The sequence below is a fragment of the Lissotriton vulgaris genome, unplaced genomic scaffold (genome assembly GCF_964263255.1).
Source record: "Lissotriton vulgaris unplaced genomic scaffold, aLisVul1.2 SCAFFOLD_2305, whole genome shotgun sequence".
In the NCBI taxonomy this organism is placed as follows: Eukaryota; Metazoa; Chordata; class Amphibia; order Caudata; family Salamandridae; genus Lissotriton; species Lissotriton vulgaris.
Genome location: NW_028246212.1, coordinates 260,932 through 275,828, shown reverse-complemented (window position 1 = coordinate 275,828; position 14,897 = coordinate 260,932). Strand labels below are relative to the sequence as shown.

The 14,897-nt window shown below is 45.6% G+C and overlaps 1 protein-coding gene across 1 annotated transcript in view; it reads right to left on the bottom strand.

Annotated features, from left to right (window-relative positions):
• Window positions 1–247: 247 nt before the first annotated feature.
• EAPP (E2F associated phosphoprotein) overlaps window positions 248–14,897 on the bottom strand; it is a 66,119-nt gene continuing 51,469 nt past the window's right edge. The window contains exons 4-6 of the mRNA XM_086949296.1: window positions 7,114–7,234; window positions 6,666–6,797; window positions 248–1,001 (exon numbers count right to left, since the gene is read on the bottom strand). Of these exons, the coding sequence (XP_086805422.1) occupies window positions 737–1,001; window positions 6,666–6,797; window positions 7,114–7,234 (518 nt within the window). The 3' untranslated portion in view covers window positions 248–736. The remainder of the gene's footprint in view (window positions 1,002–6,665; window positions 6,798–7,113; window positions 7,235–14,897) is intronic.

Here is a 14,897-nt window from a genome sequence, read left to right as displayed (position 1 = left end):
CCGACAATTAGCAGTATCCAAATAGAAGTTATCTATTTGGGGTGGCAGACCAAGATGCAACCCTCTGGAAACCTTGCTGAAGTTCACGAAAAAGCTTAAAGTAGGTCTCTGATGAAGATTTTTAGCTGCTCAATGATTTTCTGCACCAGTATTTCTCAAAACACCACGATACCTCTTCGGCAGTGTATGTCTGTGCTTTATAAGTGCATATTTAGAGAAAACTCTCAAGAAATGAATAGATACTGACTTTTGTAGGACTATAAAATCTATTTAATTACAGACACAAGTAGAGCTTCTGTTCATTGTGGTGTGCAGTTTTCTCAGAGCGCCTGGATTCACTGGATGGAAACCCCAGCAATCTGTTTTGATGGCAAGACTAAACCAGTGAAAAGGATTTTATTCCGGGCATCAGCCCCCAGCTGCTGTTGTCCCATTACAAAAGCACCTTGCCCTTCATCCAAAAGCCTTTGCCAGTCTCCCCCCTCTGCAGTGGAATAAGGGCAGAGGGGGGTAAATCTCAGGGTTTTCTCCACAGCAGAGTGATTAGTTTGTGGGTGTGGATTTCAAAATTTCAACCGTCCTTCTGGTGTCACAAAACGATGAGCAAAGCTCCCAACTCATGGCTATATACACAAGTCTCTCAATAGAGGATCATTGACTTTTTACAATATTAGCACGAAAAGGTGCAGAAGGTCCATGGAAGTGCAGAGCATTTCTCCCTGCAAACTGCTCCACTCTAACAGTGGCTCGCGATCACATTGAAGAAATGATAGACCTCTTCCTTGTCATAGACTGCTACTTCGGTGGAGCACTCTGTACATTTTACAGGGTGATACATCTCCTGCACTGCTGGCTTCTCAGGGGTTTCTGCCATGCTCTTCTTTTTCGGCCAGCGCCGCTTCCGTCGGTCCAAGGCGTCTTGGTATTTTAGGACTTCCTCTTTGTTGATGGTGCAATTCATCACAAACATGGCTCGGTACTGAGTTCTATAGGATTCATGCCTAAGGAAAGAGAAACAATCATTGGCAACTCTAACAGTTCTGGCTTGTAAATGAAAGATTCTTCAGTAAATAGTGAATTTAGGCACTAAAACTAAATTCATTCACTCCTCCATCCATTAATTCATCCACCCAATGACTCGTACTGGCATTCATCCACAATAAACAAATTGGATGAGAATATGCAAAATAAATTAAAGGAATGAGTAGAAAGAAGGAAAAATGGCACAACCTAAAAAGCAAACAATGCTACGGCCTACATGTGGTGGGAATTTGCTTGCAATAAAGGTCAACATACACCCGGTGAATAGCAGATATCACATTGAGGTGGAAACCCCTACAGACAGTTAGGTTTTTAGCTTGTGTTGGAAGTTCTGCACCTTTGAAGTGCATTAAGGTTTTGCATCCTCTAGCCTTTGTTTTTGTATTCTGAAGAGAGCAAGAGAAGTCTCCTACTCGAAAATGGCTCCAAGCCCTACTTCACCTAGAGTGCCACTCCAGAGTTTACAGGCAGTAACAAGAGGAAAGCCCTGCACACCCTCAAATCTGACCCCACGCTCACAGAAAGTTTTGTATGTCGGAAAGTCTGCAATAAAAAACAGAAATAACAAAAACCCAGCGGTTCTAATGTCCCAATATGGCCACCACATTTAGAAACAATGTGTCAGCCATCTTGGAAAGGAAAAACAATGATAGTGTGCACAATGCCATTGAAAGACGTCAGCTACAGAAATATTGAAAAGGCAGCCATCACTTGTAATGGGATTGTGTCATTGTTGCCCCTATCCAAGATAACAGGCATGTTGCTTCTAAATATCACTTCTAATCAGGTTCCAAACGGAAATGGCATGGTGAGCATAAAAACGATGGATTTAGGCCCAGATCACTGTACTGGGGTGAACGTATGACATTGTTCTGCATTCTGTCCATCAACTGTTGTTTTTGCATTTGTCACCCCGAGTGGGACGGGTATGCCCAGACGTGGGTCCCATGCTCTTCATCCCACTGGAGTCAAGCTATCCTAGCTGATGAGGGCTGAAAGGCCAAAATCGGTCCTAGGATGCTGGTTTCCAGTCCAGGGAGGACCTGGCAGTTCGGGCTGGACTGTTCCCATTGGGCGCAGCGTCAAGACTGATTTGTTCAAGATTCTGTCCATCAATTGTTTTTTTTTTTTAAATACATTTTCTACAGCGCTCAATTACCCTAGGGTGTCTTAGTACTGGCTTTGATACAGGAGAAGAGAGGTGAAGAAGGAACAGAAGGCCTAGCGCGTACTTTAAAAACTAATTTTTAAGAGATTCATGAAGGTAATAAGATTAGGTGCACTCTTACCATGGAGTGGCAGGGTATTCCAGGTTGCTGTTGCTTCAAAAAAGAAGCTCCTGCCTCCCCAGGTGGAGCTTTTAAATTTGGAAACGATTAAGCGTTTGGCCCTGGTGAAGCGTAGAGTTCGACTTGCAACAGGCCAATGCAATGGTCCAATTTGGTCATTAGAAGAGTAGCTTTAAGGGTTTTCTGAAGATGGACTGGAATAAATGGAATACTCTTTTCTAGCATTTCCAAGGTGAACAAGCATTTGCAATGCAATAGGTCTCGCATTATTAAAGTTAGAGCTATTGGCATTGTAAATGGCAATGCCTTTTATTTATGTTTTTGTTTTTAAACATTTACAATGCTAATAGCTTAGCCCCTTCGCTGCGGGGGTAATTCCCCCGCTGTGCTGGGGGAGAGGGGGGCGCGCACAGCGCTCCCATGCTCATGACGAGCAGAGCTCGTCATGAGCTACAGTGCTCCTGTGCTCATGACGAGTTCAGCTCGTCACAGGTGCATTGGTTCCCGTGGAACGCTCAGCACAGCAGGGGAATTCTCTCCGCACCTGAGCGTTCCATGGCCCATGACGAGCTGAGCTCGTCATGAGCACCGGAGCACCGTGCCTCATGACGAGCTCAGCTCGTCATGAGCATGGAAAAGGTTAAACTCTCGCAAAAATGAGACCTATTGCATTGCAAATGCTTGTTTAAAGGACGCCCCAGACACTACTTCCCCAACCTACCAACCTTCCGCTATAGGACAAAACTGCAAGCTTATCTTAACAAGTCCATACCTGAATACATCGTGCTTCGAAGAGCAGCACATGCGCTGCTCAGGAACGACCTTAAAAGTCTCTGTTTTAATAGCATTATACAATATGGTCGGGTATACAGGGAAGAGCCGATTCTGCAGCTAGGATGGCTAGAATGTTCAGGCAGTGTTGGATAGTTGTCAGGGGCTATTCATTCGTTGCCTTTTAGAGGATAAAGAACATTCTTTTCTGCTCCTAAAAAATGTAATAGGTGTCAGTTATAAAAGGCTTTTATGTTAAGCGCTACACATGGAACATTGTTTAATGTAATGGATACCTAGTGTTAAGTGGTCCTTTTTTTCAGTGACTTTGTGTGCATGCGTGTGTATGTATGTGTGCGTGCGTGTTTATGTGTTTGGGTTTGTTTGTGTGTGTTTGTATGTATGTATGTGTGCGTGTGTGTTTGTGTGTGGGTGTGTTTGTATGTGTGTGTGTGTGTATTTATTTATGTATTTGTGTGTGTGTGTGTGTGTCTTTTTCTCTGCAGATTATAGGTTCACATCTCTGCTGGGCAGCCTCTGCCTTTCATCCTTTGGTGTCATTGTCCCTCTGACACGTCATTGGTTTTACACGAGGAGGGACTTAATCCCACTCAATCTTTAAAATCATTTCAATTGATGACTAATCGTCATGGTTACTTATTTGCTAGGGAATCACATTAAAATATAATGGCCTAAATCTGCCAAATGATGAGAAATGGCACTGTACCATTAAAAGTACTGCGTTCTTGTTAAGAAATGTTAGTACTGTTAATCAAAAGTATACCAGGCTTCTTGAAACGAGCCGACTGCAAGATGGCTGTGCTATGATAGCTTCTTAAACTTAACTGTACCTGTCAAACTGCCTCATATCACGTAGCCCCATCACCTATCCTCTTACAATGTCATTGAAGTGCACCTCCATTTTATTAGTACTGATAGCGCAGGACATATTCCTGGGCATACTTAAAGCTCCTAAATTACAAAAATATAGGAAGTAACTTGCCCCTCTAACCCTTAAAGCCAGAATTAGATCAAATCCCTGTGCAGTTTCTTGCTTTCCATTTCACAGTATTGTGACAGGAAAAGCATCGCCAAGAATGTGAAATGTCTTTGTTTGTGTTTTGGTGACACAAAACCGTATGTCTCGGGTTTGCAGTGTTCCAATAGGGCTCCCAGGGGGGGCATGTTCGCGCTCTCTCCAGGCACTGTCACTTAAAATTAAAAATTAATAATGGCCAAATCAGCACGTGGCTCTAAGGGATGGATTGACTGGTCGATTTGAAGGTTTCGAGGCCACGCTGCGGGCCCACACAACTCGCCCTTTCACTTACTACTCGGAAACGAACAAAAAGGATTAGTGAGGAAGTCGCAACTGCCACACAGAATGCCAGAAAAATGACAAGAGAATGTGAAAGCCATTTTCTGGGTTGTGGGATATATATGCGTTTCCGTGGTAACTCCTGTTTGTTTACAATAACACCACTCAAAGCCCCTTCGCATACAAGCAATGGTGGATTTGCTCCCACCTCCTTAAGATGGTTAAATGTCTTTATTAGAACACCAGAAAACATGGTTACAAAAAGAAACAAGCCATTTACTGTATACAACAGTGCCTCGCAAGAGAGACGCATGGTCTCGCTGACTCGAACCTAAAAATAAGTGACCCATACTGAAAAAACAGTGACTCGACTATCGAAAAAGATAGTGACTCGAAATCAGTATTTCAACTCAAGGAAACTCCTTTTACAAGAAGCATTAGTTCGGAAAGTTATTCAATCCTTGCACTGTGAACACAAATGCTACAGGTAGTCAAAACTATTTACTTGACTGGTAAAAGAGACTATGCAATGGCCGAACAATGCATAAGCTTAGAAGCAACTCAGATGCCCTTATAGGCAGCAGTAACACACTCAGACTACAAAGCGCATGCAGCTGAATAATGCAAAAGGGTGTGTGCTGATGTCTTTGTTTGTTTTCGAATGCACCCGTTATTGTTATGTTCGCATGTGATTTGTAACACATTTATCTCACAGCAAGAATCAGAGTATAGATTATTAGTGACTGACAACAGATCTGCAGAGATTTGAATGGCTCGGCCCACATATGCCCCTGCATAGTAATAATGTTCGGGAAGAGAAGCTTCGAGGTATGCATACCGCCTGATGTATGTACACTCATGTCCCAGTCACATTCCCTGATGACATTTCACAGAGCCAACTCCCTCCTTCGCTTAGGTCGGTCGCGCTTCGCTGTCTGCCCCTAGCCCGCCCCCTATCCGAGAGACCTGCAGAACAATCGACTTAGGCTGAGCCTCGTAGCCCCACAATGAGGGGGTCTTTACCTAGTCTATGGGAAGCTGCACGGCGTTGCGGATGGGCTGCAGGAGCGTGGACCCGGTGGTGGTCGTCACCATGGTGATAATCCCTCTGGTGCAGGAGGCGGCTGAAAGATGCAGGGAAAGACGACAAGGACCTGCGCTGGAGGTGACATTGAAGGGCGACGTGCTCACTTCATGCTGGTCCCCGAATGGAACGGTCGGATCGCCCGTGCAGAGCGCTCCCGGGAGCTGGCGAGTCCCTGCTCTGCCGAACTCTTGTGAATCAAAAGGCAGGCAGCCAGGGAAGGCAGAGCAGGGGGCGGGCGTGAGCCGCGGCTACAGGAGCTCGCGAGGCACATTTCCAGGAAAGACGATTCGCAAAATCCCTTTTTAGCATATATCTGAGATATTCAGCGTTTGCTTTGTTGTTATCCAAGACTCGCATAACAGCCATAACAAGTTTCGTATGGGCCAGGTGCGAGGAGGCGCAGAGCTGCTTTGGCTGGAGCGTCTGGTCACTGCGCATGTGAGTTTGAGCCAGTTCCTTTGGGCGGGACTTCCGTCTTCGGAAGTCTTGCGCACGCGCCCACGGAGTGCCTGAGAGCGGGGCTCCCATGCCAGAGGGAGAGCCCAGGCTACCGAAGTCCCGAATGGCGGTAAGTGGGGCTTAGTTCTAGGGGGAGGGGGGTGCGCTTGTGTGTGTGTATGTGTGCGATGGCGGCAGCTGCGGGGGGTCTTTGTATGTGTGCGTGCGTGTGTGTAGGTGCGCTGGTGTGTGTGTGGGGGTCTCTGTGTGTGCGTGTAGGTGCGCTAGTGTGTGTGTAGGTGCGGCGGCGACGGGGGGGGTGCCTGTGTATGCGTGTGGCTGTGTATGCGTGTGGCTGTGTATGTGCGCATGCATGAGTGTGGGTGCGCATGCACGCAGTCAAATCCAGCACAACAGAAGCGCGTGGCACCCTTTTGTCCCTCATTCCCCCGAGACAGGCAGCATTAAGTCTCCAGCCTGGACGCATCCTTCGGATGCCAATTCCAGGCGAGACCTAAAAAGGTGGAGAAGGATAGGGTGCTGAAATCCTTGCTTAAAGCTATATTCCATACAGCTTCTGCAATTTGTTAAGAAGCTCCCTTAACCCACTGAGTACTTAGGAAAACTCAAACAAAACTGGCTGTAAATGATAAAACATAGTGAGCGGTCTGCACTGGTTTCAGCAGCAGTCACACATATGAACCACATTAACAAATGTCACCTCTGGCAGTCCAGGCACAGTGTAGTCATGCAGGCGGGACAATTCAAGATGGCGTCACTGTTGGGAAGAGTCTGAGGCTGAAGCTGTGAATTCAGAGGCTGGCCAGGAATTTGTCTTCTTGAGTTAAAGTACCTATGAAATGGGACATTCAAGTACACTGTGAGAAGGAATCCTCTTCTACAGAACAGTCAACCCTTTAGCACCAATAATACATCAAGATTTAGGTTTCTGCAGTGGCTTATTACCGACAGCCAGTGCTATGACCCCCTCTCTTCTGCACCTTCAATCTGTACGGCTGCAGATTGAAGGGACAATGTTTTGACTAATAGCACTACATAATACAAAAAAATAAAACAAAAAGCTAGGCTTCCATTTTACCAGGTCCCATCACTGAAAAGCCAGAGGTTAATGAAAAACACCCTTATTTGAACCAGTTAGTGCCTCTCACCCTCTCCTCTGCGCATCCACCCAAGCTTGGTCTCGATCATCCTTTTGGGGGTCGTACAAAAGCTCATCATTAGTAAGGATCCGATGCTTGTGCTTTCGTCTTTTCTTGGTCTTGGTCTGCCCTGGGGGGTGAGAGACAACTACAATGACACACAGCACATTAGAATTCCACACAGAAACCCAAGACTGAGAGGCAAAGTGAAGTGACTGGATTAATACAGAAGACACGAGTCCTACAGAACCTTAGTGCAGAAAGCAGAACTAGTTAACACTTCAAAAATATAGAAAACAAGTAAAATTAGGGAGCAAAGGACAAACATGCAACAAAAATGATAGAGAGGAAACAGGCATAAAGAAACATAGGCTGCAGAGAGCAACAAAGCAGCTGGAACAATCTTGGGCCTACAAGTGACCTGAGGCGAGGAAAAGGAAATTTGGTCTGAGCGAGCCATGTAATGTATGAATCACTTTTTGTATGACTGATATTTTTAAAACGCAATAGAGAGATTAAAAACAAGCATTTGCAATGCAATAGGGCTCGCATTAGTAAAGTTAGAGGTATTAGTATTGTAAATGACAAATTTTTTATTTATGTTTTTGTTTTGAAAATAGCTAAATTAATAACTTTGTCATTTACAATGCCAATAGTGTTAACTTTTGCAAACGTGACACCTATAGCATTTGTAATGCACTATGTGTTGTATTTACATGACTTCGATGTATTAATATTAAAAATAACAATGGGTTGTATTTTTTTCAATATTTAATACTTAAATAAAAGTTATTGTAATTTATAATGGCAATAGCTTAAACTTTTGCAAATAACTTTTTGGAAGATTATGTTTAGTTTATTTTATTGTGATGAAAATACAAGAACAGAAGTGAAATATTAAAAAATGTTTGTGACATTTGTAATAAAGTTTGAAACATTGAGAGAACATATTTGAATCAGTTGGTGTTGAATGGTTGCACAGATTGATGCTCTGGTAGCGCATAGTGATATTGTGGTGCCCCCGAGTGATGCTGTGGTGATGCGATGGATAGTGAGGGCGATAGATAGATAGACAGAGGGAGGGCGATAGATAAATGTAGTTGAGCTTATATAGCGCACAGCTACCCGCAGTGGGTGTCCCGGCGCTTGCTTAGGGAACCCGTCCTGATATTCCCCTGTGTGATAGCCCCAGCGGGTATCCACAAGGTGAAAGTCAGGCATCCCGCCGCGAGGGGCCGTTGTGGAGATTAAGCAAGCTATTGCCCAGAGTCGCAGAGTGTGAACCCATGAGTCGAGAAGGCACTGGAGCGAGAATTATCAAGTCCGTGGAATTTTTAGCCCAAGACCCGCCGAGGCGGGGAATTGAACCCTGGTCCAGGACCTATCTCAGCTTCCGGGTCTGCCGCCTCTAACCCCTGAGCCACACTTCTCCACGAGATAGATAGAGGGCGAAAGATAGAGGGAGGGCGAAAGATAGAGGGAGGGCGAAAGATAGAGGGAGGGAGGGCGAGAGAGGCAGGGCAAGAGGGCAAGGGATGGAGTGTGGGCGAGGGATGGAGTGTGGGCGAGGGATGGAGTGTGGGGCGGGGGAGGAATGGAGTGTGGGGCGGGGGAGGAATGGAGTGTGGGGCAGGGGAGGTATGGAGTGTGGGGCGGGGGAGGTATGGAGTTTGGGGCGGGGGAGGTATGGAGTGTGGGGCGGGGGAGGGATGGAGTGTGGGGCGGGGGAGGGATGGAGTGTGGGGCGGGGAGGGATGGAGTGTAGAGCGGGGATGGATGGATGGATGGAGCGGTGGTGTGGAGTTGAGCGGTGGTGTGGCGTTGAGCGGTGGTGTGGAGTTGAGCGGTGGTGTGGAGTTGAGCGGTGGTGTGGAGTTGAGCGGTGGTGTGGAGTTGAGCGGTGGTGTGGAGTTGAGCGGTGGTGTGGAGTTGAGCGGTGGTGTGGAGTTGAGCGGTGGTGTGGAGTTGAGCGGTGGTGTGGAGTTGAGCGGTGGTGTGGAGTTGAGCGGTGGTGTGGAGTTGAGCGGTAGTGTGGAGTTGAGCGGTAGTGTGGAGTTGAGCGGTAGGGTGGAGTTGAGCGGTAGGGTGGAGTTGAGCGGTGGTGTGGAGTTGAGCGGTGGTGTGGAGTTGAGCGGTGGTGTGGAGTTGAGCGGTGGTGTGGAGTTGAGCGGTGGTGTGGAGTTGAGCGGTGGTGTGGAGTTGAGCGGTGGTGTGGAGCCATAAAAGCACTTCTTCTATAGCAATAGGCGCAGGCTAACTATTATTGTGCGTGACGTGTTACCACGAAGGTAACAAATTTGAAATGTGGCTCAGCGTCAGGGCTGGATTTGCATAGTTTTATAATGCACTAGTAACGGCAAATGAACTGTGTGCACATTACGCACATGTGTTTTTTAAAATGGTGTGATAACGGCAAATGAACTGCGTGCACATTACGCACATGTGTTTTTTAATACCACACGCATGCTGTGCTAGCAATTTAGCACAACATGCTCCTAACATATAGAGCAAAAGGGTTAAAGGCAACTTTATATACAAATGTTACTGAAGCGCTAGTAAAGGGAAATAAATCACCAATATGGCGCTAGCTGGACGCGCCACATTGACTGTCTCGATGTATTTAAAAAGAGCGAAAGCTGAAGGGTGAGGCAACTTTATAGATAAAATGCTATTAACAATGCAAACTATAGGGCTCACCACAGAAAAGCTACATATAAAATGCTAAGAAACGGATAACTAGTAGATTATTGCAGCATAATGGGCATACCAATAAGCATTACAGCATTAATTTAATGGTTGATAAGGTGGGCACAAGGAAGGCCCTGATTACAACTAAAGGTTTAAAAATCGCCTCGTTCCTAAGCGAAAGGGAGTGCCAAAATAGCAAAATACAATTTATCTGAGTTTCTGAAAACACTTCTACAAGATCTATAAACACCATGGGGCCTATTTACAAGCCCCTAGCGCTACTTCTGCGTCACTTTTAACATGGGAAAAGTGATGGAAAAGTGGCGCAAGGGGCTTGTAAATCTGCCCCCATGTTGTTCCGTTTAGCGCACCTTAGATTTGTGATGTTTATGTAGTAAGATTATTCTCAGACAGCCTCTCTGCTGCCTCTTGAGGCAGGTATGTACTAATTCAAATACCTAAAAGTCAAATGAATTAATTGACCTTATATGCAGGAGTGAGCCCAGAAGTTGCCTAACTTATGCCCGAGATACCGATAGGGGAAGTTTGACTGACTGATTATTTGTTTTTTTTCTAATAGAATGTAAGATGCGTTCTCCTCAAAAAGGGTTCCACAGTTCCCCTTCCAAACGCAGTAGCAGGTCGAAGAGTCATTTTTTTTAAAGAACATGAGCAAAGCGTAGCCCACAAGCAGGGATCCCCGAAACTGGCTACCAAGCATGTAGTGCGTGTAAACTCTGTTTTAGTGGGTAGGTAGAACTGAAAGTGCAGCTTTCTATTGCCTACGGATCCATGACAGAAAATACAAGTCAGGATGCTGTTCACAAGTGGAGCGTGTTCTTCTGATAGTGGTGTCAGAAAAACCACTAAAGGGCTTCTGTGCCTGGATCTGAGGAAGTGTAGTTTAAAATAGTGCAGAAAGCTATTTCTGTGCCCGAGGCCTCCTGCCGATAATACTCCATCACCAGCAGGGGGTGCCTTTTCACCTGCAGTTACGTGCCTTGATCTTGGTTTGAATGGCTTTATATGTTTTCTCTTTCAAGTGCTTGCTTGCAAGGCTAACGCCCGTTTAAATAACCACGCAAGCAGTATTAATCGCTGGCTGATGCAAAGATCAGCAGACAGTCTGAAGGAAGAAAACAGGTTCCGATTGCGGCAGGGCTTACTTGGGATTTCATCATTCTAAAACAGATGAAATCTGGAGCAATCTTTTTCTACACTAGACGTTCTTAAAGCTTTTGAAAAGTAGGTGACACTGGCTGACTTTAGGGTTTCCATGTTCAGCAGACTGACTGCTCAAGCGAACTTGAGAGGGCGCATTCATTATTGGGAGGATGCTCACGCGGCAGAAAGTGCACAGTCGGTGTGAGGAGGGTGCAAACTCTTCCTGAAGAGTGTACTCACTCTGGGACGATGCATGTGCTCTGTGGAGACGGCGCATACATACATTTGCTAGAGCCAGCCAGCTGTCTCGGAAGGTTGGCAGTGCGCGCAGTCTGGGCCGAGGGCACATGGTTGGTGCCGGTTGGTTATGGACTGTGGTAAAGATGAATGGATGTTGAAATACTGAACGTCCCTCCCCCGGTCTACTAGGCGTTTTCCCCCTCCGCTTGGACCACATAGCACGCAAGTTCAGATTAGTGCTGCTTCTGTTATGTGGCTACATGAAAGTCGGGAGCAGTCGGACCCCACTGAAAAAGTATAGGTGGTGAGACCCGTAGTAGGGGTTTTCAAATGCGTTTGCGCCCTCTTTAAGCATCATGTGCAACGTGCTGCAATGGTCATGCATTTTGTTATTAATTGTAATATTCATAGAAACAATAATTTATTTATTTATTTATTTATTTATTCAAAGTTTTATATAGCGCGAACAAGATCCTTACAGATATAAGAGCGCTTCACAATGACAGGGTAGGGGCAGTAGGAATGAACAGAGGTAATGGGAGCAATGTAGTAGTCACCAACATGAAAGGATAATAATAAATAATAAAATACATAAAACATATCAATATACAGTCAGGTGAACAGGTAATAAAACGGCACAAGTCATTGATCCCAATTACAGAGGTGTTCAGGTACACCTTGGTTGTGTGGCAGGCTTATACCAGTGTTTTAGTATAGAGAGCGCACCGAGTGAGGGCATCGGGAGGGTGAATCAGTGACCCAATGTGTCTCATATATTGGTCGGTAGGAAGAAAGTAGCGTAGTAGTGTCACCATCAAGTAGAGGTATAGTGCCAAAGGATAAGGTGAGCATTGATACAAGGCAATGTAGAGTCTCTGATCCACCACCTATAAGGTTCAGGAGATCTTGGCCAGAAGGATGGTTTTCACCTCTTTCTTGAAGAGTGCAGCGGAGGAGATACGCCTAGTTTCAGGCGGGAGCGCATTCCAGATCCTGGGTGCCATTCCTGAGAAGGAGCGCTTGTAGGTTTTCTCTTTCCTGAATCTACGGGGTTTCAGGAGTAGATTTTTTGAGCTTCTATTGGACCTCGAACCTCCTGATATGGACAATTTTTGAGCGAGGTAGTTGGGTGCATTGTGGTGCACGGCCGCGTGTGTCATAACTGCAATTTTTAGTTGTATTCTGGCTTCAAAAGGCAGCCATTTTAGAGACTTTAAATCTAATAATAAATAATAATAAAAAAACAAATAAAAAATAATGGCATTATTAATAACCGCAGCGAAAATAAGTAAGTGTGTTGAAAGAAAATATAGTAGTCCAATGGCATGGCAACACTAACATCAAATCGCTAGATAAATACAGACGGTGACATCTTAACCTTGAGGACACTGATTTAAGGCAATGTATTCTTTTTTTGTTAACTCTTTGTTGGCATCAGACTTCAACCAATAATTATCGTCCAACCCTGATACAATTCACCTTACACCATGGGGCAATTTATACCGAATCCGCAACGTATATTTAACTTGTTCAGAAAGCGAAAACATAATGATAGTAATGTTATTATAAAGCGCTTGGCCAGAGGGGTTCAAAGAGCTGTACATGGCAATGGGGGTAGAGTGAGCTCCAACTTCAAATGAAAATCCGTGTGCGCCTTTCTTACCGATTAGAAGCATTTCGGGAACCGGATTAGTGGGTGAAATCCATTCTCGCCCCTCACTCGGCAGAGTAAGGAGAAACTCTCAGATCCAATTAATGAAAAGGAGCATGCAGCAAGTTCGTCTTTTCATAATAGCGCAGAGAAGCACTGTCAGCGCTTAGAGGCAGACGAGGCGCTACTCTACCCAGAGCACGCTCAGCCTTCTCATAGCTGCAGCTTATTTACATACGATTATTGTCAGTGCTGTTAAAGGCAGGGCATCTACTGTAAATACCACTGGGAGAAAGATAATAACGTGCTGCACTGAGCCCAATGAGAAGGCAAACAATGTCACGGAAATAGAGCGACAGACGTGATGTAGGCAGAGAGTCCAGGCAGGCCCCACCACAGATCACTGGCACGTTATAGCTGATTAAGCAACATGTATATCGGTCTCCCCTGAGCCACCGCAAGAAAGTGCTTTTTGACGGGACCACCGTAGAGCCCGACAGGCCAGTTAAAAGTACCGAATGTGGCCAGGGTAAAACCACAGCCTGGGATTTAAATGGCTGAGCTAGGTTGTGAGCAATTAGACGAAAAGGGAGATTGGAGAAAGAAAATAAAGCGGGGGGCAGGAGAAATGCGAGACCCGGCCGTGAAAGTATGGGGGAAGTTTCAAAAGCCTGTGGGAGGGAGGCTGATTGCTTTGATGTGGACACGAGGAGGAGGAGGGGGGGGGAGAGAAATGCACGGCCGTGAAAGTGGCTCTCGAGGCAGGCTGGTTAGGAAGCAAATGGCAAGGGAGGGAGGCTGAGGCTTTGATGTGGGGAGTCACAAGTGAAGTGAATAATTAGGGGAGGAGAACTGGCAGGCTGATGGGCAGAAGGCTCAGGCAAGCTTGTGCACGAGGCGGCGTGCACTTCCCAAAATCCTCTGAACTAAGAAATGGTTTGACTGCATTAGGGCTCGTTTCCTATTACTGCGTAATAGGAAAGGACGAGCCCTATAAAACAAAGCTCTGGAACAACAGAGGACATAATACTGAGGACATGGACGATCTAGAACCTGTGGGTGGAGAGTGCAGATATGTGAAGGAACTGAAAGAAGACAAATCCTACAGACCCTTCGGATACAGAGGCAGAGACTCAACAGTTATGATACTGAACACTGAAACATACATAGGACATAAATCCTACGCACCATCAGGGAGCAGGGCATCTTTTGAAGGATTCTTGTCATCACAAGGCAAGCCACGCATTGTTAACTCAAACATCACTTACAAAAGTGAGGAGATATACAGAAGAGGAATGCACTCTTATCAGGAGTTTTCAAGTTATTTGTGTAGAAATGCTGCTAGAATTTTCAGAAATAACACAACTAGAAGAAATGAGAGGGTGCATAAACGTTGCCCCACCTGGTAGGGCGAAAGCTAGTTTGGGCATTCCCCGAAAACCTTGGACAGGCTGTGATGAATTTATGCCTCCCATGTAGGATCTTGTGCAAGACCCAGAAGGACTTTCTCAAGGATTTTGTTGTCTAAAAACCAGTGTTTGTACCATGCCAGGTGGACACAAGTCACAAAACTCTGCATGCTGGATCTAGTCTCCCTCTGTAGCAGTGCACAAAAAAGCAAACATCAATCGCAGAAATGCACTGCAGCACCTGTGGATGAAGGAGAGCAGAAATGACAAGGAATACAAGTTCAAACATCCTGCAATTTACAGAGCAGTAAGAAGAGTCCTAAAATCTCTAGCCTTTCCAGAATATTAAGGGGTTGCCTCACATGAGAAAGCAAGCAGACAATGAGCCTGTTTTTGTACATTCAGGTAAATCAAGAGTTCTCCCCTGTAACTCAAGACATGTTTTCTCATAGCAGGGTAACAAATTCACCATTTGGCCAACAGCACTTGCTAAGACTCTCCGTATTTTCTGCATGTTTGCAAAACTTTCAGCAAGCTTTAAAGAGGCTGAAAATCAATATAATGGTGCACTAGACAACACTTCCACAGGCAATACTGGTTGGGACAGTAGTGCAGAAAAGAGAAGTCCTAATTGATGCAAA